Source organism: Chondrus crispus, genomic scaffold (assembly GCF_000350225.1).
Source record: "Chondrus crispus Stackhouse genomic scaffold, scaffold_149, whole genome shotgun sequence".
NCBI classification, from domain to species: domain Eukaryota; phylum Rhodophyta; class Florideophyceae; order Gigartinales; family Gigartinaceae; genus Chondrus; species Chondrus crispus.
In genome coordinates, this window is record NW_005179023.1 from 100,636 (window position 1) to 127,392 (window position 26,757).

Genomic DNA, 26,757 nt, shown 5'->3' on the forward strand with positions numbered 1-26,757 from the left:
CGTTGCGCCTCTTTGCGCGATGCCGGGGAGCAGTTCGTTCTGATATTCCATGTGGATCTGGTGGTGGTAAGTAACATTTAAAAGTGCTCAAGTGTGTGCTGACAGGTTCCGTCTGTTTATTGTACGGTATTAAGTCTGTACGGTATGACGTCTGTGCGGATTCGTTTGTATTGTCCATTTGTGTGATTGAGGACAATTAGAATGTCCACGTTGATGGCATACGTGTACCTGGCGGCGAATGCTCGCGGATGTAGTTTTCGCATTCTGATTTTGTCTGTGATGACTGCCACGGTTCCCAATTGTCCAGATGCGTGCAGTGCACTGATGGATGGCGGTGTGCCGAAACACAACGCATGTGGTATCTGCCCGGTTGCGCAATAAATTGATGGATTGTATTTGAACACTGCATCCCGAAGCGCGTCTTCCCAGCACTCTGGCGGTAGTTTGCTTTGGTATAGTGCGGCTCTGGTCGCACTGACCAGAGTTCCGTTTAGACTTTCTGCTATGCCGTTTTTCTGTGGTTGATATGGCACCGTTGGTTTCGCAGTTACCCCCTCACTGGCATAGTAGATCTTCGCCTCCCTGCTGACGTATTTGCCTCCGTTGCCCGTTGTCAGAATCTGTGGCGTTCGTCCGTGGATTTTAACAAGTTTCATCGTGTTCCGTATATTTTTTGATGACGTCTTTCCGTGTAGCTATGCAGCGTACTGGCGCATATTTTGATTTTGTGTCGATAGACGTTATGAAGTACGCGTTTCTATGACCCGATCTTGGGGTTATTGGCCGGCATACGTCTGATGACAGTGCGACAGCGAGGTCGTATCGATGCTCTGTTTGTCTGTGTGGCTTCTGTCTTCGTGTGCCATGTGCGCAGCGTGAGTATGAAAGCCTGGGCGGTGTTTGTTTGAGTATGGGGGGAGTGGCAGCAGTTCCTGTATTACCATTTGCTGGATTGTGCACAATTTGATATGATTGAATATGAGGTGGTATTCATAGAATGCGGCGTCTTTAGGGGAATGTGGCCTCAGGACCAGGGCAATGTCTGGGAGACGAACTGTGCGCTCTGTTTTGTGGTCATTTTTCCAATGTTTTGTTTTACGCCGTAATATTTTACGGCTTTGCCTTCGGTCGTCTTTTCTCTCCTTGTCCATTAGTGGCCGTGGCTGTACGTTCTTCTTCGTGTTCCTGCGAGTCGGGAGGGGGGTGGTACGTGTGTTGCGGGGAACGTTCTCTCTGCTTCAGGGTATGGGTCTAGCGGAGTATGCCAGACTGTTATCTTATTTGTTGAGTTGATATTGATTGTTTTCAAAGTCGCTGTGACTGCCTTGAGTTGTGCTGAAGTTCGTGTGTTAAGGATGTACCCCTTTCGAGATGAGAAGAGCACGTGTCAATGCCTTCTCGCAAGCTGGTTTACGGATACGAAGTTCGTGCAGATGTCTGTGTGGATTACTGCGGGGAGTTCTAGGTTGACACCACGATCTTTTGTCGTCCTCAGGGTGCCCTGATGGGTTGCAGAGTTTGATGTGGAGGTTGCGGTGTTTGTGGTCAGTGGTGTTTCCAGTTTCTGCATTGCCGGTACGGTGTGGTTGATGTGCGCGGGGTGCGCCGCTGAGTCGAGGATGTCCTTAAGGTAATTGTTCTGTACAACCTCGCGCTCGTAGTGGCTTCTGTTTGCAATTCCGTTGATTGTGGCTTTGTCGAGGGCCTCGTCGGCATCGGTTGTGGTCGCGTTGTTAGCTTTTGAGGCCGGTGGTGGTCCTCGTCGATAGCCTGCTCGGCGCCACGGGGCTCCACGTTCGCTTTGCGGGTTGTTGAGGGCGGCCACGACTTGGGTAATTTGCGCAATTTGGTGCACGTTCATGTCTTTATTTTGGCTCCTGCGTCCCCTGCCGCGACCTTTGCGTCAGCGATCTTCATAATTATCCGGGGGTTGACGAGGGTGCTGCTTGCGTTGCTGGCGGTTCGTTTAGCCCTCGCGTGGGCTAGCAACTTGTGGAACGGCCGTTTGCGTGGGGTCGACCTCTTTGTTTTCTTCCTCGATGTCTTGTAGTCTCTCGTACAGTTCGTCGATTGTATTGGGCAGTCCCGATATCTTTAATGTTCGTATCACATCCTTGAACTTATGATGCTCCCTCAGTCCCTCTACCGTAAACTTTACTGTGGTGCGTTCGTTTGAGATATGGGGGTACTTTGCTGTTAACATAGGGGCTTGTTGGATGTGGTGTTTTCGGATGTATTCGGGTATTGGGGTGTCTGTTGTCAGCTTGATTCCCTTGGTCTCTTTCTCGAGTATGGCGTGTACTGTCTCTGCTTCTTTGACCAGGATCGCGTCGAGTGTTTCGATTACTGTATAAGGTGGTTTGGAGTATATATCGTCCGGCAGCAGATCTGTTGTATCGTTTTCGATGCTTATTGCGATCATGCGGTTGCAGCTTGCGAATGCCTTTGCGTAGAATGTGCTTGTATCGTGAGTTGGGGGAGAGAAACCTGGTTCGCCAATGTCGGGTAGGTCGTGCTAGATTAGGATGTTTGTGAGGGCTGATTTCCATTTTATGTAGTTCCGTTACGTGAGTTTGGGAAGTTCTTCTTTGAATTTCCATTGTGGGTGCGCGGCTTGCATAATGATTTGGGGTGTCATGGGTTGTTGCACTGTTGTGGGGTGTTGTGCTCCTTGGATAGGGGTCTCCTGGGTGAGTTCTTCTGCTGGTGGAGTCATTTGGTCTTGTAATGTTTCTTGTTGGGCTTGTCTGGCACTCTGCCAGAGTTCGTTCCAGACGTCCGCTGTACTATAGTAGTGTCTTGGTCTCCCTGAGGGAGACCGAGACACTACTATAGTATATCTCCGCGAGGCTCGTGGAGATGTCGGGAATGGGGACGGAATGTTGGGTTGCTCGACATGAATTTGTGGAGCTGCTCGACTCGGTTGACTGGGAGCACGGGCTCTACGCTGTAATGTGCGGAGCGTTGGTATCGTCGGGCAGCGGAAGCGGCTGTCTTTTAGGAAAGGTCCATAATCTGTGATGACTCGAGGTACCCTCTTCCCCCTTCCTTTATTCCCGCGTTCCTATTCCTATCTCTAGTGTACCCGCCGTAGCGTTCCCTGGCGGCTTCAGTCGTGTCCACCTGTCCAGCTGGACAGTTTGCGTCATGACATGAAGAAGAAGAGATGCCGTCCGTGCGGTAGGTCGTGTTTGTTACGTGCGTACAGTAGCACATGTGTTGGCCGCGCGGTAGTTCGTAGCTATGACGCGTGTACAGTAGCGGACACGTGTAGTGGCAGGGCCGGCACAGTAGTTAATAATTGTGGCGCTAGTATTTTAATTGTGTACAGTACCCGGTACGCACTAGGCGGCAGGTGCCGTATCAGGACAGGTGTCCGAGGCGTCCCTCGGAGGGGTTAAGACCTGACACCCGTCCCCAACAGTGAAATGGGCAACTTCGCCCTCGTCCCTTTCGCTCCAAAGCTGCGACCGTTCAGTGGTTTTACCTGCGCTGGCTTCTAACCCGTTTCCGGTCGCCACCGTATACGCACCACGGAGCGACATAGTCATATTCCATTTTCAAACATTTCGTATCCGGTCAAGTCCAGTTAAGATACAAAATATTTGTATATTCGTACATCTGCTTGAGACTCACGTGGTTCTACCTGTCGGTCCGCTCAAGGACGGAAGTTCCATGCACGCGATGTTGCGTGTCTGTATTGCATTGTCGTATTGTTGGTGTGTAGCTGCTACTTAACTAGCTAGCTTCTTTTGTGGCGAGTAAAGAGAATCGGCACACGCTCATGCACAGTACCTGTTCTGCACCGACCTGCCCCAGTGCATATTGTAGTCACTGTATGCGTCCGAATTATTCATAGTTATGGGCTCAGAACCGCAACATAACAACCTGCCTTACCGTCGGAGGTTCTCCTGGGACTCCAAATCTGCGCCATGGACCGATGGAAAAGGGGACCAAGAAGAATGATTCAAGTCCATAAAGCTCTGGCAGGCATTCAACAAGGCGCTGCCGGACAGCAACAGCAACAAAATTCAGGCTCAACGCCGTGCTATATGTCTAAAATCACAACTGTTTGGTCGGGCTAAAGATCCATGCTCAAGAATCGATGATGAGAACCTCTTAACACCAGAAGTTGTTAAGCTCATCGTCGACTGTATTTACCAAAGGGATGCAATGTCTGTCGTAAGCGAAGCCCTCCGACCATTTAACATGCTTCTGAATACGCACCGCAACAACCATGACAACATGGAAAACTTCGAATCCAGATTTTCAGCTCAGGTCGCGAAGTTCAACTCTATATCGCAGACCACCAAGTTACCAGAATGTATCACTGCGCTCCTACTTTCTAACTCCGCCATTGATGACAATCAATGTGTATCAGTGATGGCTGCAGCTGCTCCGTCAGATTCAAACCTTGACAACCAGTCCACGAACGATCAGGGAGCGATAACCTACCAATCAGTGGCATCGATTATCAGGCAATGTGAGAAGGCCAACTTACAAAGAATTACTGAGCAACCCTTGAGTGCAAGCTCAGCCAACGGTACAGGCAATGGTAGCTACTACGGAGGAAATAGTGGTAGAAGAGGACGTCCCACTAAGGCAGAATGTGAGGTGCTACTGATGAGTGAGGTATAAACCCGTGCCACTGTAGTACCCTTTTTCGCGCTACTCGTGTACACGTGTATCTAGATAACTCAAGTACCCCGACGTACAATACCAAGCCCATTACACCAGCCTTGCTCGCTTTCGACACAAGCACACGTGGACCTATTACCGCGCTTGTACACGTGTGTACTATGACGCGGCCTCGTGTGCTCTAGCTGCTACATCTCAACGGCGATCTAGTACAGTATATAGCGTCGTTGGCGCTTAAGCGCCAACGACACTATACCCAAACCCACCCGGCACAATTGTGCCGGGTGGGTTTGGGGACAAGCAACCAAGGACCAAGCACGCGACTCGTTTTCTTGGTTTTGCGCGGTACTAACTAACTTCTTCTCGTTAACGCTCTCTCGTTCTCCTCGCTCGCGGCCTAGGACTCTCGTGGCCACGTCGCGTGTTGCCTCCCCGCTCGCGCGCACGGTTCGCTGGCCGTGTGGTAACCCCGCCGGGTCGAGAGCACCGCGTTGTTCGCTTTTAGTTTCCGTGGTTCGCGAGCACACCCGGGTTCTACAGTCGCCCGAAAGCCTCTACCACTTCCCCCTAGCTACCTAGTACCTGACCCCACGAACGACCCTTGTTTTAGCACGTGACCGCGTTTCGCGTTCTACTACAATGAGGCACCCATGTAACGAATGCAGAAAGTTTGACCACTGGAAGCGTAGCCATAATGAAGACGGGTCGCTACCTATACATGTGAAGTCGGTAAACAAGAGTTCACACAGAGCGGGAAACGCGTCAAATGAAAGAAAAACAGTAACCTTTAACATGGCTACGCTAGTGTGCTCTTCAGCTTGGTCATTAACCTCGATCATGATCGGACCACTTGTGGACGAGGGTGCCCCCTATTCAGCAATTGGCCAGGTAGAGATGAACGCCCTTGCAAAAAAGCTAGATCTATGATCGAATTGGAAGATGGCGCAGATATCTTCAGTTCTTGAGGGGCACTCCCACTAGCAATATTGCACAGGGAATCATGCGAGCCCCACGCGCCGTATAATTGGATCAATAATTCTCACGGCAGCATCTGATACAGGACGTCCGGTCGACATCACGCACCTTGTGCTAGAAGGCTCATCCCAGTGGGTGATCGGTCGAAACGTCACAAGAAGGCAAATATCGAACATATCAACGGATTGCATTTATGGTAAATGACGAACTGGACTATATATCCATCACCAACTCCGCGTTCTTAAGCTATGTTCAAATGGACAGGTTTCGCATTTCAAACGACACAGAAAATGTTCTGGAATGCCTTAGTGACAGCATGCTCGAAGAAAAGTCGTGGTCAGAAGTCAAGGCTATCATAGACAAGGTCCAAAAACATGTTTGTGGACATGCCAACTATACAGATCTTCAACTTTTACTGGAAAGAAATGACCTCTGGAAAGGATCAGTTGCATCCTATGTTCATTAACAAATTGAAAGCTCCATTGCGTGCAACTCATCGTCTCCGCCACAGCCCAACGGAAAGGTATCTATAAGCCCGTTACCCAGAGCTTTTAATGAAATTGTATGCGTTGAGCACTTCTACTTAGACGAAATTAGAATGATGCACTGCATGGATCTAGTCTCTCGTTTCTCCACGGTTCACGTAGTACACACGGCAACTGTTTCAGACGCAGTTATCGGTTTTGAGGTCTGCTGGGTCTCTCACTTTGGACATCCTGAGTCGATTGACGGAGATAGGGCCTTCGAGGAAGGTGATTATAAGTCATACATGAATGAGAGAGATATATCGTTTAGACCGGTCCCACGCGGCAGACATAGCGAAAATATGATGGAATCCAGGCACAATGTAGTACGCAGCACCTATCTACGTTTAAAAGAGGATACAGGAGACAATCATAATGCTACACTAGCATCTTACCGAGCAATAACGATCTCAAATGACCTCTACGGAAACGACACGCTGAGTGCATTTGAAATGGCGAAGGGATTCACTAAACCAGTAATGTTGAAAACTACCCGAGTCTCTATACCCGAAGAAGTAGCCATGGCTCAAGATAAACTAAAAGCTAGCCGCAAATTAGCGCTTATCCACAAGTCAAAGGCAGCAAAAGAACTGCCTATCGCCATGGGAGACGTGGTCGCAATCTACCAAAAAACAGCATGAGAAGAGAGGAAAGTGGTCCTTGCCCAAGACGGTACTCTGTGTAAATCATGGTGCAAGGTCGGTGACGGTTCCTGGAAAGCATAACTGAGAGTCCACCGTTGCGATTGAAAATACGTCCAGCTACTCCCCAAGAAAGTTTAGCACAAACGGTACAGGATGGAATCGATGAACTAGACGAACTACTCTGCGAACTACGTATTCAATCAGCAGACCATACAGAAAGTGCTACATCATCGTTGGACCAATCAAACCGTGCGAATGAGACCAATACCATTGATGCAGACTTCACTACAAATGAGCCGAATGCTGCACCTACCATAGGGGATCGAGTATCTGTGTTCTGGCCAGAAGATGACATATACTACCCCGGAGTCATAGACTCTGAGGCGGAAGACGGACGTCTCAACGTCACGCATGATGATGGAGAGCAAGAATGCGTCGACATGAGCAAAGAAAGTTAGAACTTGTTATAAGCCTCTTCAGCCAACGCAGAGCTGTTCTCATCAGAAACGGGGATGTACAGCACAGAACATGCTGTCCTCTCTAAAAAGCAAGACCACTTCGGAAACAAAACCTTCTTAAGGCACGATGCACAAGGTTTTGACCAATTCCCCTTGGTCACAGCTTTTAAAACAGAAGAAGAAACTTTCTTGAGAACGGTGAAACAAGTTGCAAAGAAAGATGTACCAGCTGGTGCCAACATTATTAGTAGCCACACGATTTACAAAGTGAAACAATACGACGACAGCTCCCTCAAACTGAAAGCCCGAATTGCTCCACATGGAAATGAAGACGATCTGAAAAACGAACTACACAAAGACTGCTCTACATGCTCTCCGACCGGGCTCCGTATCTTAGAGTCTGTCGCATCCCTTCATGGATGGACTGTTTACAAGGCCGATGTAACCGTTGCAGTTTTACAGACTGGCATCGCACAGCGAGATGTCTATGCAAGGCCACCCAAGGAAAGTCAGACGAAAACTACGCATCTTTGGTTGTTATTGACGGCAGTACATGGACTGGTTAATGCGAACGCAAAATAGCAGAACCAGTCTGATGCTGTCTGTTAAAACAATGGTCTAGTACAATCTAAACATATCCCACAACCATTCTTCAAAAGAAGGCAGGGAAGCTGGTTCTAGTAGTAGCCAAGATCGTCGATGACCTGGAAGCAGCTGGAATTGGACAACGCGCCAAAGTATTCTTAGATGGGTGTAGTACAATTCCGTACCACAACCCCCCGGGGAGATGATAACCGCTTTGGAGGGCGGGTGCTACTGTAGCGAGCGGGTGTACACGCGCCCGCCGCCGTGTACAGTAGTACCCCAAAGGTCCGACGTGGGACAGCCGGTAGCAGCGGGCGTGGCCACGGGTAACACGTGGTACAACCGTCGGCCGGGATCGTGGCCACGGGCACACGTGTATAATCCGTACGGTGGCTAACTAGTAAGTAGTAGTTAATGGCACAAATTAAGTAATTGTGTACAGTAGCTGGTACACAATAAGTGGCTGCTACTGTAGAGGGACAGGTGTCCTGGCGTCCCACTTAGGGGTTAAGACCGGGGACACCTGCCCGTCCCAGTAAAGAGGAGGCAGACTCGCCTCCCTTCCCTTTACGGCTAATTGCTATCCCGTTCCGGTTTTCGTTTTAGTCTCAGGCTTCTAACCCGTGACCGGCCGTCCGGATCTAACATCACCGACCGGGCTGCGCATCACCGGCCACGTGAGCCTTCCCTCCTTTCGAGTCCATCCGTACGGTTTGCGTTCGCGCGTGGGTTACCCAGCGGCGCGCGCTCTCTTATTTCTAACCCCCTCGTTTCCGAGTGGTCGGGACGAAGGTAGTTATACCGCAATGCGTTGACAGCCGTTTCAAGCTTGGCACTGTCAACAATGAACCTGGAAAATTACGGTTCTTTGGTATCAACACGACCCAGGACGAAGACTACACGATAGCTACCGATGCCAATGACAACCTCCAAGCAGTGATGGATGTCCCATTTCAAGACAGCGGCACAAAGAGCCGGAAATGGAAGTAAATGCGATTGAGAAGGGGACGTTGCATCTACCAACAGCCCGCTGGGATGGATTGGAATTGAAGCATCTCCGCTATGCTCATTTCACTCCAGCCATCTCCAAAAAGAAGCACCACACATCAAATTATCTCTTCTTGTTGAACAGGCAAACATACTTCGAAAACTCAAAAAATGGGTACCGTCATAAAATACCCCAGGCCAACTGACGGCAAAGAATACAATCTCAGCATGTTGGTATTCTCGGATGCCTCTCGCTCGGATGAAAATGGAAAACTTGGAATCATCGTTGGACTGCTAGTAGACGAACTGAAAAGAAATACTATCTATGGCCCGTTGTCTTGGATCTCGCACAAATCGAAACGGCCTGTAAAACGTGTACCTGCTGCTGAGATTTTGGCCTCGTCAGAAGGTATCGATGAAGGAAAGGTAATCTCTTATGCCTACTCCGAACTGATGAACAGAAACATGTAGGTACAGCTATGCGTAGATTCAAAGGACCTGTTTACGTCCCTGTCTACACAAAGAAATTCAATCGACCCTTCAATTCGCGGTGATGTGGCTTGCATTCGGTATGAGTTTGAAACTGGTGCTGTTGAAACCATCTCCTGGATACCCAGAAAGATCAACCTTGCAGACCGTCTAACCAAGACGGAAAGCGCCCTAAGTGAAGCTCTTCAGTTACCTCTATATACTGGACGACTGTCTATAGACATCGAAAATGTTTCTGAGACAAAAAACTCGGAGAAGAACTTTGGCTAAACAGGAGGAGTATGATTATGGCTGTTTGAAAAGTCATATTTTATGTTCAGACATTCGTATCTGGTCAAGTCCAGTTAAGATACAAATATTTGTATATTCGTACATCTGCTTAAGACCCGCATGGTTCTACCTGTCAGTCTGCTCAAGAACGGAAGTTCCATGCACGCGATGTTGCGTGTCTTTTAATTGTATTGTCGTATTGTTGATGCGTAGCTGCTACTTAAGTAGCTAGCTTCTTGTGTGGCGAGTAAAGAGAATCGGTACACGCTCATGCACAGTACCTGTTCTGCACCGACCTGCCCCAGCGCATATCGTTGTAACTGTATGCGTCCGAATTAGTCATAGTTATACGGTTTTATGGGGTGACATATAGGGGTTGTCCACTGGCTACGAGTGCAGACACGCGCCGAGTGCAGATATGTGCCCCGAGGCTTGCCGAGGGCACCATATCGCAGCACGAGGCTGCGTGTCTGCACTCGTAGCCAGTGGACAATATGCTTGTCTACCGGCTGACAGTGAAATGCTCGGCCACGTAGATGTATGACACAAGTCCACCAATGATAAATCGCTGTTTTCCGCCGCCGTCGCTGTCGATGGGCTCCGCCGCCGTCGTCGCCGATGATATTTCCGCGACTGGTGCCGTCTACTCAGACCATCCCGAAACCCGCCTCAGACATTCCCCAACACTCCTTCCCATCCCCTCCTTCCCCTCCCCTTTCTCTCCTAGCCCTCACTCAATACCCCTACCCCTCCCAATTCTCTCTTCAACTCCCGCACCATCATCAGGCCCCACAACATGCCCTCATCCCCTTCGTCTGTCCCAGGGACGCCGCCTCCAGGTTCTGGTGGATCACATGCGACCGTTCCTGACACGCCCCCATCAGCTTCCCGCCGGCACTCGAAGGCAGCAACTGCATTTCTAGGCAAACGTATGCCGGCCAACACAAAACGTGCCAACATATCCTCTCTCAAGGCGCTGGCCCGCTTCACAACATCACGTCCCGGATTTTTGGATGCTGCGTTCAAAGGGGAAGAGCATCTGCGCGACCACATTCTCATGGGCGAGTCTCGTTCAGAATGGGAAATTCTAGAGACACGGAAGGCCGTATTTCCTGACTGCAACTACAGCCACATACCAGCGCACCACACTGCTTGGACGACCCAGCAGCTAAAAACCGTACGGTTCCATCTCATTGAATTCGCTGTAAACTACCGGTCGAAGTCCAGTGAGGAAGTCAAGCCAATTACTATGAGAGGCTACATTTTAGGGCTTCAAAGAGCATTCAAATATGAGTGGGGTTATGATCTAAAGCTTCTCGAAGGGGATGTTTTCAATTGTCCAGCAGAAGGGCTCATGGCTGTGCTAGACAACAAGTTTAGCTTGCAACAATCGACGGGAGTTGTGGCTGAGAGCCACAACGTACTGTCGAAAGAAGACGTCATCAAGCTTTATGAGTCGCCACTGCTGGACCGCGATACGCCCCTGGGATTTCAAGCACGTCTAGTATTTAGTGTCGCATTGATCACAGCAATGCGCCCTTCTGCATTGGTGCATTTAACAGTTGGACAACTGCAGAAAATAACTTGTGGCGGGGAGTGGCGGGGAGCAGGTGTGGAAAATATGTGGAGTTATTGGCAGCCGCGTGGGTGCTTCGAAAACGGCGACGGGAGAGTGGAAGGCTGTCCAGGACAAGCCTCAGGAGGTGTGCGTTTGGAACAGGACGTGTCTCGGCGGCAAGCTCAATTTATTTGAGGATCTCGAAGACTACATGCGGATTAGGAACTCGCTCGATTGCGGAAGCGACCGATTCTTTTTGGAAGCTAATGCTCGCGCAACGACGTTTGAAAACTTTTTCAAGCGCCAGCACCTAGGCCGGAATGCATTTGCACGTATTATGGGGAGCATCTGTAGAAAGGAGGGAATTACAGGGACTGGAGTCAAGCAAAGTATGACGTTGCATGGATTGAGAGGCTCTGTGGTGACGTTGCTGTTCGAGGACGGCCAGAACGATGTGAATGTTGCAATGAGAACAGGACACCGTGATCTGTCGTCATTGAAAAACTACCACAACCTACGAGGTGCTCTTGGAATGCAGCAACAAGCCGCAATTTTTGGAGACTCAAATGCGAAACGTCAGAAGGTGGAGGTCGGGTGTGAAGAGCAGGCGGCGCAGGACGGACAAGAAAACTTGGCAGCAGGCGACGAGGTGGAGGAATGTTTTCAGGAAGGTGGCACAGAAAAAGAAGACAGTAATATGCGCCTTTTATCTGGCGTCCAGAATATCAGCGGGGGCGTTTTCACTATTAATGTGAACAATCACTACCGCTAAGACTACTTTTGGTATGTCGCATCGTCAGTAGTGTTCTCTATAGTACGCTCGAGTAAACTTTGTCGTCCTGATTTGTCTGCACAGTAGTGCAGACAAATAAGGGCCTTGCCCTACTGTGTTCGATTTTGTTAAGCTTGTTGCCCGAATTGTCGCCGCGGTAGTGCAGACAAATCAGGGCCTTACGTTTGTCCCGTATGTCACGGTGCGTATGTCCCCCTCAACCGGTAGACAACCGATAGTATGTGTTTGTCGGAGGTGACTTAATATCCTTTTTTCTGTCGCCCTAGAAAACGAAAATTTCCACCACACGCGGAGGACACCATGGGCCCATTTGACCCTACCAGGATCACAAGTTCTAGGAATGTCGCCCTTTAAAACACCCAGTATCTCAAAATCGCACTGCGTATACTGTACAGTATTTCACTTTTGCAGGGGGTTGCCCCCTCACACACCCTGAACCCTCATTTGCGCTTTTGCCCTTCAAAAAAACTAGAGATAATGTTGCATTTGGGGGGGCGATCAGGTGCATTTTTTGCAAAATGAACCTGATCGCCCCCCTAAACGCAAAATGGGCCAAAAAACTAACCACGATTTATTAGAGCAGCGGTGGAGATGCCCTTATACGTGTAAAGAGTACCACGTGGAATACGTGTGGCTGTGAGAGCTCGTGGCAAAGCTGGCCACGTTGGATACCTGTAATGATGGTATACGTGGACACGATGCGGACGGATTAAGAGAATTGAAAAGAAAAGGCGGGGTGGAGCGAGAAGGAAAAAAGAGAGATGGGAAATTTGAAAATTTCTCGAGTTTGCGTTTGCAGTCGTTGGAAAAAGAGAGTCCGGGAGAGAGTCATGGTCTGTCGAGTAGGCCACTGCCCTCGAGTGCGGATATCCCTCCCCCTCTCCTAACCCCCTCCCACCATCTACCTCCTTCGGTTACGCCAGGCCTCGCCCGCCATCCAGACCCGCCTCCTTTTTTGGCCCCCCCCCCCCCCCCCCCCCCCGCATTGCCTCAAACTCAGCGGCCTCCTCCATCCCACAGACTTCCCCTCCCACTGCGCATTGAATGAAACGCCGTCTGCATGCCACCATTCCCCCCCAACCATGAACAACCAAGCACTTGCAACTGGTAAGCCACGCCCCCCATCCCCCTTCCGCATCCATCCAATTCATCGTCCCGCCTCTAACTCTCTCATTCCCCCAAACCCCCGCCGCCACCTCCCAGACCAAGAAACCATCCGCCGGGCCCAGCAAGAATGGCGTCAAGCCAAGCGCCGTGAGATGGAAGCCAAAGCCCGCAAAAAACAGTATAACAAGCGCCGCAACTCTCTCGTCTCTCTTCCCCAGCACCCGTCTGTCTCCCCCCTGCACACCCACCTCCCCCCATCCCACATCCATCCCTCGCTCTACGCCAGTCAAGCTATCTCTGCTTCTCCGTCATCCATCTCCCCTTCTAACCACCCCAGCACTATCCAACCCGGCATTGTCCTCGCTCACCCCGCCAATCAGTCATCCGCGCAAATCACCATCCACCCCCAAACCTCCCTCTCCCTCACCCACCATCCCCATCACTCCCACCCGCAACTTCACCACACCAACATTGCTCCGGCCCCTTCTATCGACCACACCGCAGCTGCTGCCTTCCAGCTCCAGCAGCACCTCAACGCCAACGACAAGCGCACGCACATGGCCCTCCACGACAGCCATCCAGACGACGATCCCGACGCCGCTGTTGCGGCGCGCGCAGCTGCTGCGCATGCCGCAGCTTCAGCCGTTCCCGGCGATGCCCAATTTGCACAGACTTTCGCCAATATCACTGGGCAAACGGGAAATCCGCCCGCATCTTCCGATCCGAGCAGAGTTATCGACCTCAACGCCGATCGACAGAGTGTTCAAAGCGAGGCCGCGCGTCGCATGAGCGAACAGTTAGAGGCCCAGCGCCAGTGGCGCGAGGCGAAGAGAAGGGAAATTGCCGCTAAAAGGGCAAAGGGCGCTGCATCGAAACGCGGGCGGAAGAAGGCTCGCACGTCTGCGCCATTGAATCACATGAATGCCGTGGGTATGCAAAGCGCTGGCGCGCAATCGTCACCGCATGATGGCATGGCGCAGATGCACATGAACATGTCGCATGCATACATGCGTGATGCTACCATGCAAGCTGCTGCTCCGATTTCGCATAGCGGACCGTCAGGCGAAGACCACCAGGGCAGTCTGTATGAATCAGTGCACGATGTGCAAAATGTGGAACGTATGTTTCAAGGTTCCGTCGACGATGGAGGTAATTTTCAAAGCAATCTGGGTTTTCGCGTGAGCGCGGCTCGAGACACACGTCGCGTGAAGGCGTCGGAAGTCGCTAACTTAAACGTTTTCTCATGCGCTAATGCTTGATTTTACAGTTAATGAGTCTCCAACGAGGCATACGGGTTCGTTTGCGCGGCCAGTACATGCGGTCGCGTCTGGAGTGAAACGAGACCACAGCGCAGCAGTTACGACTGAGCTGCTAGCAGCGACCACAGAGGCGGCCTTGAATGCCGTGTCCGAAGCTAGCGGAAAACCGAAAATATTAAGAGATCTGGTGGACAATACGGAACAGATCAGGAAGGGAATGGAAGACTCAAATGCACAACCAACATGTGCAGACGCTGGTGGAAATGAGCCCGAAGGACTGGATGCTGGTGCTGCCGGCAAGAACAGTACTGATGAGGATGGGGAACAACAGGGCAAGGAATTGCCTGAAAGAGAGAGAGCGAACCCAGACCTCAGTGCAAATGAATGCACGCAGAAAGCTGACGAAGTTGGAGCAGTGGCTGGCATACAACCGCCGGAAGGTGAAAGCGCGACAAAGGAGCAAGAAGCCGGAAGCGGAATGGACTCAGGTACTGGACCAAGTGCTTCGGCGACAAAAGAACATGTTACTCCGTCTGAATCACAAGAAAGTCCGCAAGCACCCGCTAATCGACATGAAGAGGGTGGAAAGGACCGTGACAGCCTAGGGTTTGGTACGGATAGTTTCTCGAAGTCGCGAGATGTAGATGGATCCGTAAGCAAAGATGGCGCGAATTCGGGTGCAGGTGGTCAAAGCGCAGGGGATGGCAGCCAAATACGAATGTCTGGTGATCCGGAAGGGGAATTGAGAGTGGATTCTCAAGATGCACTAGAGGTTGAAGCAGGCGACGGGGGTGAAGATATCATGACGGCAGAGGCTTGGCCGAGTTTGGAGAGCATTGGTCATACTTAACCTCTTGAACATCCTTAGAGCGTACCAGCTTTCACACCAACTCGCAATTTCAGCGCGCAATCTGTCCCTGAACTTTCGAGCGCTATGAAATTCGCACCAGTATCCTCCTAGCTTGAAGTTGCTCATCGAAGTGACCTTCTGCACCCCGATGGTGTGCTGTCGCCGACATCCGAGTGCAGCGATGACGTCTCGATGACCTTTATGTGCGTAATACTGTACGCAACCAGTACTACCAGAGGATCAGGCCCAATGGCCTCCCGAAGAACTGCATGATATCCGAACACAGTACAATACAGTATTTTGATATTTGCGAAAATCTTAGCACAAATACAATGCTGAGCTTTTGAGCTCCAAACAAAACTTGCATGGACCTTCCATGGTTGCAAGTCGAACTTCATTTGAAAACAAACTGGACTGCCCAGATATCTCTACATTTCGCCACAAAGGAACAAGTAGCTACTTCCTCCCATCCAAGCTCACGAAACGAAAAGAGCAAAGCGCTGGTCGTGTGGACAAGCACAATGGCGATACATGCCACGGCCTTCATCTCAACTGCCGTGTTGAAGCCCTTTCTGGGGACTCACATTTCTTTGACTTCAAGTCATTGCAAACGCTGCAAAACAGTCCTCAAACATCAGAACAGAGTGCGGGTGCTACAGATGCGAACAGACCGCGGCAAAAACTATTACAGACCACCAGACAGCACACGGCGTCGCCCTCGCCACAACTCGCCGCTGCCTTCCATCTTCTTCCAAGCGTCTCGCCGTGCCAAGGATTTTTGGTATGAAGCGACCCCATCGGAGCGCTTCATGTTCGGCCTTGCTGGTTTGAGTCTGGTTGCTGCAGTAGGCGTCGCCATTAACGTTGTTTTTCACGTTTCTCTCATGCTTGCATTCGGCATCATCCCTCTGATCTTGGCCCCAATCTTTCTAACAGTGCTTGCATCTACCATCGCATTTGGGGTAGCGGCGTTTGCATTGTCAGCTGGTGGTTTGTTCTTCATCGGCACTCCCATCATGGCATTTGGCTTTCTGGCCAAAGTGATGTTTCCACTCGCAGCCATGGCCGGAGGGGCTGTCTTTTTAAGTCGTATGCTTCTCTTTGGGAAAAAGGAAGCCGTGCTAGAGACAGAAGAAACAGAGGAAGATGAATGGCCGAGCCCAGAGAGTGAGTTTGAAGAATTTGATGAGAAATTGCGCGTTGGTGACCGCTATTCCCCAGTAGCGCGCGATGTCACATTGTGGAACTTAAGTGATGTCGTGGATGAGCTCGACTACAAAGGTCTCGGGGAATATAGACAGTTGTTTATCGAGGAGAAAATAGATGGACCTACGCTTCTCACGCTCACGGACGCGGACATTAAGTCTGAGTTTGGCGCTAGCATGCCGCTAGGGGATCGCATGAGACTGTCAAGACTTGTCTTAGATTTGAAAAGACGCTCCGGCAAATTACAATGAATTTTAGAGTCGCTGCAACGTAGACGGAAAGAGTTGACATGCAGTAAGTTCCTGTTCACTTTTGAATGTATAAATATCGCTCATTTGCCTCGTTCAGAGTTGCTATTTAGTTCTCTCATCAACAAGCTGCTCTAACTCTGGTAGATCGATCTCCCCCGGAAACAGCTCGCCGTTAAGCTCCCAAGTGGGATATCCGGGGATTCGCTTGTCTCGACAGAGCTGATACTGAGAATTCATCCCGTGCTTGTCGCATTCGATATATTCAATATTGGCGAAAGCGCGCTTTCCAAATCTTTGCTTTTGGTCGTAGCAATGGTTACACCAGAATGCCCCATACATTTTTGCGTTCTTGCTTTTGAGCTTGGACGCAATTCTCTTCCATTTGAAGAAACGAATGAGGAGGGTACAGATAGCAAGAGGGAGAACGTTAGAAAAATAGTGTGTATAGCAATTGGGAAACTATAGCAGCATTAAGTCTTGAGATCTTACCAAAGTATCTGACGTAGAACGCATAGTGATAGCTGGAGGTTCCTGAGGCTCTCCGGGATTCTGTGCTGCAACATGTTGAGGGTACCCCACGAAGAAGAGTAAGGCTGCTGCGATCGATGACACGCCAGTTGACACAATCCCGACCCGTAAAGCATCTCCAACTCGCGGGACTGCGCGACCGACGAAGGCTGTCAACATGAATAAAGAGGTGCTCAGAACTGCAGAAAACAGGCAGTATGGGCAATAGCTCTGAATAACGAAAAACAGAAGAAACATAAGATAACACGAGAAGATGAAGAGAGCAGTGGACAGAGCAAGAAGTATTGGGCGCGTCGCTGCATCTCTTATACCATACACTTCTTCAGGCGTGAGCAACGTGCCTTCTTCATCCTCTTCCTCGTCTGCCGAGAGAGGCCATACTGCCAAGTACGCAAATACGCCGTATGCCAATGCTCCAAGCAACGTGAGCGGGATGCCCAAAAAGGAAGAAAACGGGCCTGACAAGACGTCGAGACAGCCCTGAGTCGCACATATTGCCCCTGGCGACGAGAAGATCTTGTTAAATGTTAGATAACTTGTTTCGGCTGCGCCAACCATAGACACCGCAGTCAAAATCTTGCGAATGTTCTGAAATTCAAAAAGAGGGTTTGTCTCGTTAGTTTGCGAGTTAGCGGTGCCTGGTTCGGTCTCAGCTGAGAGATCGGATTGCTCATCTGAGGCAATAACCGTAGTTGGTAGTCTTAGAATCAGTCTTTTCCGAAGTCTTTTGGCTAGAGGTCTGCTTGTTCTGATAAATTGCGAATTTGCGGAGCTCATCAGTGAAGCACTGGAGCGATGTCTTCGAGACGGATGCAAGACAATGAGGTTTGAGGAAAATGCAAGTTGTGACATCTTGACGCTATGCACATGAGTGTCGAATGGAGCTGCCAGGGCTCATTGACTGTTGGCAAATGTTTCCAGACAGATTCAAGTCTATTCCAAGCGAGGACGAGCGCCAAGTCAATCTGAGGTAGAGGGGTATAACGCCAAACGCGAGCACCGGGGAGAGTTAGGATTTGTATCAATTTGAGCGTGCAGGAGAGGCAGAGCTCAATTCCTGTTCCCGGTGACGCGCAGCGGTTGTCGAGGACTTTAGTGTAGAATTATCAATCATAACTCCAGGAAAACTGCCCAAAAATTAGTCTCATTCCCTCTTTTCTGATCTCGCCTGCTATCCAAGGGGGAAGAGGCCCCCCAGACTGATCTTGCACCGCTAACCTCATCCCGGCCCACCAGACGTCTCTGGTGACGTCAATAACAAGTATTGGGTTTCGGTGCATCCGACAGATATACCTTCATCCACAAACTTGGGGGCAATAGCGACCCCAACTTCCTACAGTCGCCGCCATGGTTTCCCAAACGCTACCTTGCTTTGCGACTGCCGCGCCCCTCTCGCTGTCCAGCTTATCCGGAAACACCAGTCGAGTGAGCGCTCAAAGGTCCCCTCGGCGGATACCTCCTGCACCTCGAGTAGCGCCGGTATGCATGGCTGGCGGCGTCCCAAAGGTGCCATACAAAGCTCCTGGTGCCCAAAACCACGAGTTCATCGACATTTTCAATCGCCTCTACAGAGAGAGAATTATATATGTTGGTCAAGACTTGGATGACGAGTCAGCAAATCAGATTATCGCCGTTTTGCTTTACCTGGAAAACGATGATGCTAAATCCAACGTATCCATGTACTTTAATTGTCCGGGTGGTACAGTGCCAGCTGGCCTTGCCGTTTACGACTGCATGCGGGCAATGAAGTATCCTGTCACCACTCTCAACCTCGGGTTGGCAGCTTCAATGGGCGCCTTTTTAGTTGGAGCTGGGACTAAGGGAAAGCGCATGGCCTTGCCGAATTCGAGGTTCTTGTTGCAAGCACCATCCATGCTAGACACAGTGCGAGGTCAAGCATCAGATATCAAAATTGAGGTTCAAAACATACTCAAGCAAAGGGACAGAATCATAGAAGGTTTGCACGAGTTCACAGGGAGAAGTCACGAGGAGTTGAAGAAGGATTTGGCGAGAGATATGTACCTCACGGCACCAGAGGCTAGAACGTATGGCCTTATCGATAAGGTACTCACGCCTTCGGTAAAGGGTCCGAGCGAGAAATTCCTCGGCGGGATAGGGGCGCCAAATATAGGTGGCTTCAACTGGTAAAGTCGATGAGAAAATAGTGGTGAAGTTGTACAAAACTACTTGTCCTGTGAGGTATATCTAAGGACATAATCATGTCGGTCTACGCGATTTTGCAGACGAAATAAATCACTACATTGAGAGCCGTCAGTGTCCTCCGATCAGAACTTAGTTAAAATTCACCGCACATGCAGCCAACGACCGACTTGGTTCTATCTCTGTAGCTTCCGAGCTCTTCCCGTCCTTGATTCCTGGCTGCGAAATCTAACCCAGACACCTACGGAAGCTATTTCTGCCATGGGGTATTCGACTTGTGTTACTCTGCCAAACAGACTCATTTTCCAAACTACGACCCTGGTCAACAGAAACCAAAGCCTGCAGTAGCAGTGGACGAATCTTTGCTCGCGGCCAAACCGTTAGATAGATTTATGTTATAGTCCCCTCAGTTAGGCCACTTGCATGGACCACTTGCCGATCCGACTTTGATGGGCCTAACTTTTCGGAATTGCCAGTTTCCTAAAATTAAGCATCGCGGGCCGTTTTCTGCCGGCCTCATGAGTTGGCGAGGACACGAGGCTTCAGAAACGACGAGAAGGCTCACTTCGCTTTTGAGGCTTACCTCAGGCTATCCCTCTAAACGGTGCGGTCTCGTATCTTATCCGTAAATGTTGATATGAGTGCTGCACCTTCTCGTGGAAAGACCTTCACAGGTTTCACCGACAAAGAGAGGGTCAAAAAGCTGCAAAGTTTAGAAGGGTCGGCCGCATACAAAACCACTCCTCTCGACTCCCGCGGAGTGACGACATGTGTTCGGTGTGCAGGGAGAAAGCAAAGAATTTCGGCGATTAACAGAGAGTTTCAACAACTGCGCGAGCTACTCATCACTGAAAAATCTGTTCTCAACGTTTGTTCTTCACCCGCTGGCAATGGAATCGCTTCATCGGATGAGGAGCTTGAGTTGATTCAAGAAGGAGCGAAGCTCCGCCTCACGATAGACACGTTGATGCGATTTCAGGTATGCATACTCTACTGCGCAACTGACATCCCAATGCATTCTTGAGAGCCACGGATCCTGCTACACCTTTGCCATATTCAATCATAACCGATTCACTTTTCATAGTGTCTAACCAAGAATGTATCCCTGCCTTGATTCGGTCCGAGCAATAGCTTTTCGACGTCTCCGAATGACTCGTATCCCTTCGAAAAGATTCCTTCTCGCCAAAGCCAAGGGGCAGATGAGAAGATTCTCAAATCCCTATAATTCAGCTATCTGAACCCCTACCATGGCAGAGCAAACCATGACAGTCTTTCTCGCCACGAAAAAAATCGCTTCGGGCGTCTGGTAAATGCTCTTCAATCCAACGCACTCCTAATTATTAAGTTCTTTCAAATGGAATCCCTCCCTGAAAGCGGAATCACTGATTTTCGCGGCATATCTGACGTCATATTAAGCGCCGCCAAAATCTACATGAGAAGAAAAAGCATGCCTTGCGTGGAGCCGATTGAAAAATGCAGTTCGTTATTTGCGGTCAAGCCCGTCCCTTGGCCTTTCTGCCAAATACTAGACGCCAAGAACAATCTTGTGCAGTGAATAAATTCCATTGTGGCGGCAGCAAACTATTATCCACCACAGAAAATCGCAAGATTGTATCAAAGAATATCTTTGAATATGTTACGCACTGTGCCTTCCATCCCCTTTACGACCTTCTTCGTCATCGTTTGCAATTGCTTGATTTGCATCTCCTCTTCTGTGAGCTCATGTGAGGGACGGTCATCGTCTGCTTCTCGTGCATAGCTCCTCCTTCTTTTTAGTGCAGGAAGGAAGTAGCGGTCTTTACCCTGCCGTGAGTGTCGCTCCGGAATTTGCAGCAACCATACCTTCAGATCGAACCAAACTAATGCCACAGTATCAGCGACCGGCAACACTACCTCCGACAGGACCCACATCGGCGCGCGGACTAGTTGCTGTATCAACTTTGCAGACGATATCGGCATTGGCTGACGTTCTTCAGTTTCGTGAGTCGTGCCTGATTGGATATCAGGTGAGGTTCCTCGTCGTGCATAGTCTACTTCTTCGGAATCCTCCTCCCATGCGTCTTCCCAATCGTCTGCTCTAGTCCTTGTAGATGCAAATTGCTCTCTTCCAGCCTTGTCACTTTCTGGTGTTGTTATGAACTCGCCCCGCATGTGGCCAAAAGCTGCCCGCATGTCCTCCACTCCCAGGCCAGGGTCGTCATCGTCTCGAGTCTGATTAGCACTCACGCCTTGGTTTTGCTTTTCTCTTTTCACAGTGCGCTTGTAACTGTAAGAGTACACAGTCGACTTCGTATTCGGAATATTAACGGCAACAGCGGGGTCGGATGTAGATGCGGACTTGTCAATCACATCAGTGGACGCTGGTTCACTCCATTCGCGTCGGCTCGCACTGAAAACGCTTTGCCCAGCTTTTCCTTCATCTGCCCGCGTACGCTCGTTTTTCTCTACCGGTGGGATTTGAACAGCTCGCACTGGACGCAGAAGGCCTTCATCGCGTGCTTTTGTGCTCCTCGGTCGAAGGAGCGCTGCCGTCAGAAATGCGACCCCAGCTGCAGGGTATGCGCCGCGACGTATAGCAGGCGGGAGTACTTTTGGATGCCAAGCACCAGCCGCCAACAGTGCCGAAGCCGCCAGTGCAAGCACTGATGGTGTAGCTGTGTGAGCACGCATCACAGGCGTCACGGAGCAGCTAGACTGAGCATTGACGTCGGGGAAGGTTGGTCGGGCATGCTGACGACCAGGAAGAGCCGGAACGGGACAGAAGCTGAGCATGGTGTTCAGGAGCAGCGATAGCGATGCACATGCGTCTTGCTTAGTCGAGATGGCGGTTCGAGGTGTTGCATGTCAGCACCCTGGGCAAGGGCTTAGAACTAAGGACACCGAGGCGTCTCTAAATAAGTCTTTTCATTTCGACAAAGCCGAGCGGTTCTCTCAGTAGAGATGGCAAACAGGATACTGTATGTGATGCTGTACTACTGTACAGTAGTCATTAAAGACGGGTTTCATTTTATAATGAGAATTTTTCTTACGTACCCCTCTTATTTTGGAATTTTTGTTACATACCTCTTTTCTTAGGACCGCTAGCTAGAGTGATGAAGAGGTGGAGAGGGCGTCGTCGGAATGAGTTTGATCAAAGGCAGCACGTTCCCTGACAAGCACAGCATCTTGATGGCATCCTTAGCCCTGTGCGCCACCGTGAGCCGATCTCACAAGATAAAACACTCAGACTCTGGGCGCCTGCGTATACAGTGCCCCTCCCAGGAGTGCCCATACACTGTCAACGCCCAACCAGACCGCAGGGCAAACAACGGCTTGTGGAAAATGGGAAAACTCAATCTCACTTACTCCTGCGACGCTATAACGGGGAAACGTAAGCGCAAGCCCTTAGCCGTGTGTTAGTGTTTGATAATCTACGCGAGCGGCATGCGAACGTCCCGGAGGCTGCACACTGGAATAATCTGGACACAAAGTGGGCATCGACTGTTTTTCATCATGCAACACTCCAAAGCCAGTATGGTGCTGCTGCTGCTCTTGCTTCTCAAGTAAACATTAACGTGGATTTGCAGATGCTGCTTATTGCCAGACAGATGAGCGCGTGGAGAGTTCCGAGTCAGGCAGGTCGGCCGAAGAAACGGCGGAAACAGGGGGTCGCAGCGCCTCAATGAAAGTCGCGTTGCTCCGCTTGTGGTCAAGTTGGGCACTACGCTACGACTTGCGAAGCCCCAGACACTGTGTACCTCTACCGGAAAGTCGTTCGAGAGTGAGGTGAAGAAAGGGGTACGTAACAAAAATTCCAAAATAAAAGGGGTATGTAACAAAAATTCTCTTTTATAATTCATTGAGGGATTTCACTTTTTATTTAATATGTTGTACTGTACACAGTTTGTTTTCCTGCCCCAGTTTTCACAAAGACGACAGCGAAGCGCCTTCCGGGAATCGTACACATGTATGTCACTCATCACGTGGTCTCCCAGAAATCCTACAAGTTGTAAGTACAACTAGCATCATCTTTCACAGAAAGAGTTAGTTGCCGCATCAAAGCGATGGCGGAGGCAGCGGCAGCCGCCCCTCTGTCTGCATCCCAAGCCGGTGACTACGAATCGCAACACGTCCACGACGTCTATGATGCTATAGCACCGCACTTCGCAGCCACGCGATACGCGCCCTGGCCAGCCGTAGACACCTTCCTCGCTTCGCTACCGCATCATGCCCTAGTCGCTGATGTGGGGTGTGGAAACGGAAAATATATGCTGGTTGCTGCTCGTTCTCCCAACGCACCATTTGTTGTCGGGACAGACAGATGCGCTCCTCTTGTTGCCATTGCAGCCAAGCAGAAACTCGAAGGCTCACGGGTTGACGCGAGGTTCGATGCTGGCACCGCGGACGTACGGGACTTGCCTTTCAGAGATGGCATCTTCGATGCTGCCGTCAACATCGCCGTCGTGCATCATCTCGCAACTGAGGGGCGGCGGGTCGAGGCCTGGCAGGAAACTATGAGAATCCTTCGGCCAGGTGGACGATTGCTAGCCTATGTGTGGGCGCTGGAGCGACCGTCCACACCGACACCGAAAAAGGGCAACCGGGGCGCGAAGATGCTGAACCGGCGCTTTGAGGCACAAGACGTGTTTGTGCCATGGCAAATGCGAAGACGAAAAGCGGGTGCGACATGCGACAAGATACTAGGGGATCCCGAAGAAACACATAAGAGGTTTTATCACGTTTACCGGCAAGGTGAACTGGAGCAAGAGCTTGGAAAAGTTGCACATGCAAGGATAGTTCGGTCTTATTATGACCATCAAAATTGGTGCGCAGAGGTCGAAAAACTGTAGCGCGCGGGGCTCCTCGTCGTTGGAGCGCAGCGTTTTCTTTTTTTTCTCTTTCAGGGGCCGGATGCATGACGCCGCGTCTCCGGGTAATCACGGTTTCAAAGGTCCAAACGGAGGCAGAGGCTTTTGAAGAAGCTGGGTGGGCGTTGTTACGCTGTAGTCACATGCGGTTCTGTCAATGGAGCCAAAGGAGACAGCAAGTAGGCTCAAACACAAGGGTCACTTCTCTTGGAAATCAGTGTGCCCAGTCGTGGAGGCATGTTCAACGGCCTGCTTTTCGCCCTTGAGAAGTGCGTTGCATTGCCCGCATCGAAGGGCAAAGGTGGCCGTGTCTGTGAACTTCTTGCCGTCATGCTCCTTTTGAGCAAGTGACTTCGCACTGCTCAACATCGCGGCATCAGTCAGATCAAAGAGGGTGATATCCGAAGAGTTGCTTGACGGCATTGCCATGTAGTTATAATGGATGCCGTCATAAAGGAGATACCCGACCTTTTCATACCCATTCCCCTCTCCATATCGATCCAGGCGCAACGTCTTCACGTCAAACGCAGCCAACTCCACAGCGTACCTCGTGCACAAGATGGAAAGATCAATGGCCCCACCCCAAGAATTTTCAGACATGATCCAAGAACTATACTCGGCGGTCGGCCTCCCTAAGAACGCCTCCGAATAAAGCTTCGGTGACGCTGTAACAACTGCAGCTACCTCTGCGCGAAGGTCATAGATGGATGCCTCAGTATCAGGGCGCATCAAGAGAGCATTGACAGAATGGAAGAGGCACGAATTGTCGTCTGGAACAACGCGGACGACCATGGTGCCGCGCGATGCGGCGGCGGGGGTCGATTGGGCCGCCGAGGAGGCGGCGCCATTGGACGTACCGGAGACGACGACGACGACGTCGCCATCACTGAAGAGGGCAGACACGACCTTGTCGTCTGGCGCGTCAATGGGGCGCGGAGGATATCCGGAGCGGACTGCGCGTAAGGCAAGGATAGTAGAGGCGAGTGTCAGAACGTGTCGGCGCGGAAAGGTGGTCTAGTGAGCAGGGGAAGTAGCAACGTACGTGCAGTAGCACCAAGTGTTTGTTTGAGATGTGCGAACGTAGAGGTGGGCTCAACAGAGACGGTGGTGGCGCCCATACTGGAACGGACGCGAAGCTTCATGGCGGGGAGGCTTTGGGACGAGGGCGGATTGATGGCGGGTGGAAAGCGCGGTGTTGTAACTCGAAAGGAGCACGTGATTTTTGGGGAAAGGTATCGGTGAAAGAGCCATCGTATTAATTCAAATCTCGATCTATAAAAGTCCTCCTTCATTGGTCACCGGTGCCACTCTGTAGTGCGTCGACATCACGTCGAGTCGGCGGCGTGGGTACATTTTCCCACAAGTGGCACCCGTGTCTGTCGAGAGGCTGATACAGTGCGCCTGAAAGTATCACGGGCGTCCTTAAAGTTTCACACAAAGACAAATTGTGAGATTATGTAATGCTTCTGATTGGCTACTATGGAAGCTACAGTAGCGTTGTCGCAGCTACAGGCAAAAGATCCAGTAGGTAACCGTATGCTGCTACCATATTCGGTTTTGGACATAAATCGGTTTCTATAATTTTTATCACCAAAACGGGTGATAGTACTGTTACGCACACCCGGCGTAAGCGCACTTGTCGGTTTTCGGCAGGGACAGACATCCCTGTTTCCAGCGACGATCAGTTGCAACAGCCACAAAACAGCAGCATACAGCTGCAACAGTGACCACAGCCCAAGAGAAACAACAGTTTACTCACACTTGTCGGGATGCCCTCTTTTCTCTGGTAAAAGCTAGCTATCCTCGCCCTAAATGGACATCCAGGTCAGCCAGTGACCTCGCTCTGTCCCCTCTAGACTGGCTATCGAAGGAAGTGTAATAATCAAGAGAGCATTTTTCAAATGCAACATTACAATTATTAATGTACGGGAGCGCTTGCATTATCTTTCCCCCAATTTCCTGCAACTGCCTTGAGGCGACTGCAACACTCGTGCCTTGTAGTCTCACCCTGAAGTACTGGTTATTTGTTTTGTGCAAACTACCGCTGTGCACAGTACGGTCTTCCCCACTGATACCTGCTATGGATGCTCCTCACCGTCCAGCTCTGAGCCTGGGTTTGGCTCGGCCTCCGTGCCTGTGTCTTAGAAGCTTCTTCGCACCGTCTCGGTTCTTGCACGACTTTCGTAGAGTTTCACCACGGCTGTTGCAAGGTCCGACTCTGGGATCCAACTGGGCGCACGGCTTCTACTAATTCTGACCTTAACGTGGCGCACTATATGCCCATTCACTCTGTTTCATCGCATCTGCATGCCTGCAATCCCGCTCTACGTACTTAAACCATCTGGAAACATTCCATCCTCCGGGTCCCCCGTCTCAACGACGCCTTTCAGTATTTTTCGCAAGCGGTTGGCGTACACGCGCACCCTCTTCTCGCCCTCGGATTGTAACTCGTAGCCGACTCGACCGAGCTTTCTGATGACCTTGTATGTTCCGATCCACGGCTTTACCACCGTCTCGCCTTCATATTTGATGCGTTTTACTGACCATAACAGGACACGATCCCCTTCTTTATACAATTCGGGGTTTAACCTTTTGTCGTACTGAGCCTTGGCCCTCTTTCGTGACACT

At 50.6% G+C, this 26,757-nt stretch overlaps 6 protein-coding genes; 4 read left to right on the forward strand and 2 right to left on the reverse strand.

Annotated features, from left to right (window-relative positions):
* Positions 1-14,279: 14,279 nt before the first annotated feature.
* On the forward strand, positions 14,280-16,687 carry CHC_T00002658001 (hypothetical protein). XM_005713847.1 is given in 2 exon segments: positions 14,280-15,137; positions 15,138-16,687. The coding sequence occupies 1 exon segment, from the start codon at positions 14,280-14,282 to the stop codon at positions 15,135-15,137; it is 858 nt and encodes a 285-aa protein (XP_005713904.1). The 3' UTR covers positions 15,138-16,687.
* Positions 16,688-16,696: 9 nt separating this feature from the next.
* CHC_T00002659001 (hypothetical protein) lies at positions 16,697-18,421 on the reverse strand. The gene is made up of 4 exons (XM_005713848.1): positions 18,382-18,421; positions 17,911-18,212; positions 17,084-17,791; positions 16,697-16,969 (listed from the first exon to the last, which is right to left on the reverse strand). Exons 1-4 carry the CDS (start codon positions 18,419-18,421, stop codon positions 16,697-16,699), a joined length of 1,323 nt encoding a protein of 440 aa, XP_005713905.1.
* Positions 18,422-18,469: 48 nt separating this feature from the next.
* On the forward strand, positions 18,470-19,270 carry CHC_T00002660001 (hypothetical protein). The gene has a single exon (XM_005713849.1). The coding sequence runs from the start codon at positions 18,470-18,472 to the stop codon at positions 19,268-19,270; it is 801 nt and encodes a 266-aa protein (XP_005713906.1).
* A 10-nt stretch (positions 19,271-19,280) lies between these two features.
* On the reverse strand, positions 19,281-22,054 carry CHC_T00002661001 (hypothetical protein). XM_005713850.1 is given in 2 exon segments: positions 19,281-20,896; positions 20,897-22,054. 1 exon segment carries the CDS (start codon positions 22,052-22,054, stop codon positions 20,897-20,899), a length of 1,158 nt encoding a protein of 385 aa, XP_005713907.1. The 3' UTR covers positions 19,281-20,896.
* A 396-nt stretch (positions 22,055-22,450) lies between these two features.
* CHC_T00002662001 (hypothetical protein) lies at positions 22,451-22,681 on the forward strand. Its single transcript, XM_005713851.1, has one exon. The coding sequence runs from the start codon at positions 22,451-22,453 to the stop codon at positions 22,679-22,681; it is 231 nt and encodes a 76-aa protein (XP_005713908.1).
* Positions 22,682-23,325: 644 nt separating this feature from the next.
* On the forward strand, positions 23,326-24,111 carry CHC_T00002663001 (hypothetical protein). Its single transcript, XM_005713852.1, has one exon. The coding sequence runs from the start codon at positions 23,326-23,328 to the stop codon at positions 24,109-24,111; it is 786 nt and encodes a 261-aa protein (XP_005713909.1).
* Positions 24,112-26,757: the final 2,646 nt, after the last annotated feature.

Excerpts from the sequence above, each read along its gene's own strand:
- CHC_T00002661001 (XM_005713850.1), bottom strand. The coding sequence starts at position 22,054 with ATGCTCAGCTTCTGTCCCGTTCCGGCTCTTCCTGGTCGTCAGCATGCC.
- CHC_T00002662001 (XM_005713851.1), top strand. The coding sequence starts at position 22,451 with ATGGCATCCTTAGCCCTGTGCGCCACCGTGAGCCGATCTCACAAGATA.
- CHC_T00002659001 (XM_005713848.1), bottom strand. The coding sequence starts at position 18,421 with ATGAAGGTATATCTGTCGGATGCACCGAAACCCAATACTT. Across the intron at positions 18,213-18,381 it reads TGCACCGAAACCCAATACTT|TCCTCGACAACCGCTGCGCG; the intron begins GTTATTGACGTC and ends TCTACACTAAAG. Across the intron at positions 16,970-17,083 it reads GTTCTACGTCAGATACTTTG|AGAATTGCGTCCAAGCTCAA; the intron begins GTAAGATCTCAA and ends TTCAAATGGAAG.
- CHC_T00002663001 (XM_005713852.1), top strand. The coding sequence starts at position 23,326 with ATGGCGGAGGCAGCGGCAGCCGCCCCTCTGTCTGCATCCCAAGCCGGT.
- CHC_T00002658001 (XM_005713847.1), top strand. The coding sequence starts at position 14,280 with ATGCTTGATTTTACAGTTAATGAGTCTCCAACGAGGCATACGGGTTCG.
- CHC_T00002660001 (XM_005713849.1), top strand. The coding sequence starts at position 18,470 with ATGGTTTCCCAAACGCTACCTTGCTTTGCGACTGCCGCGCCCCTCTCG.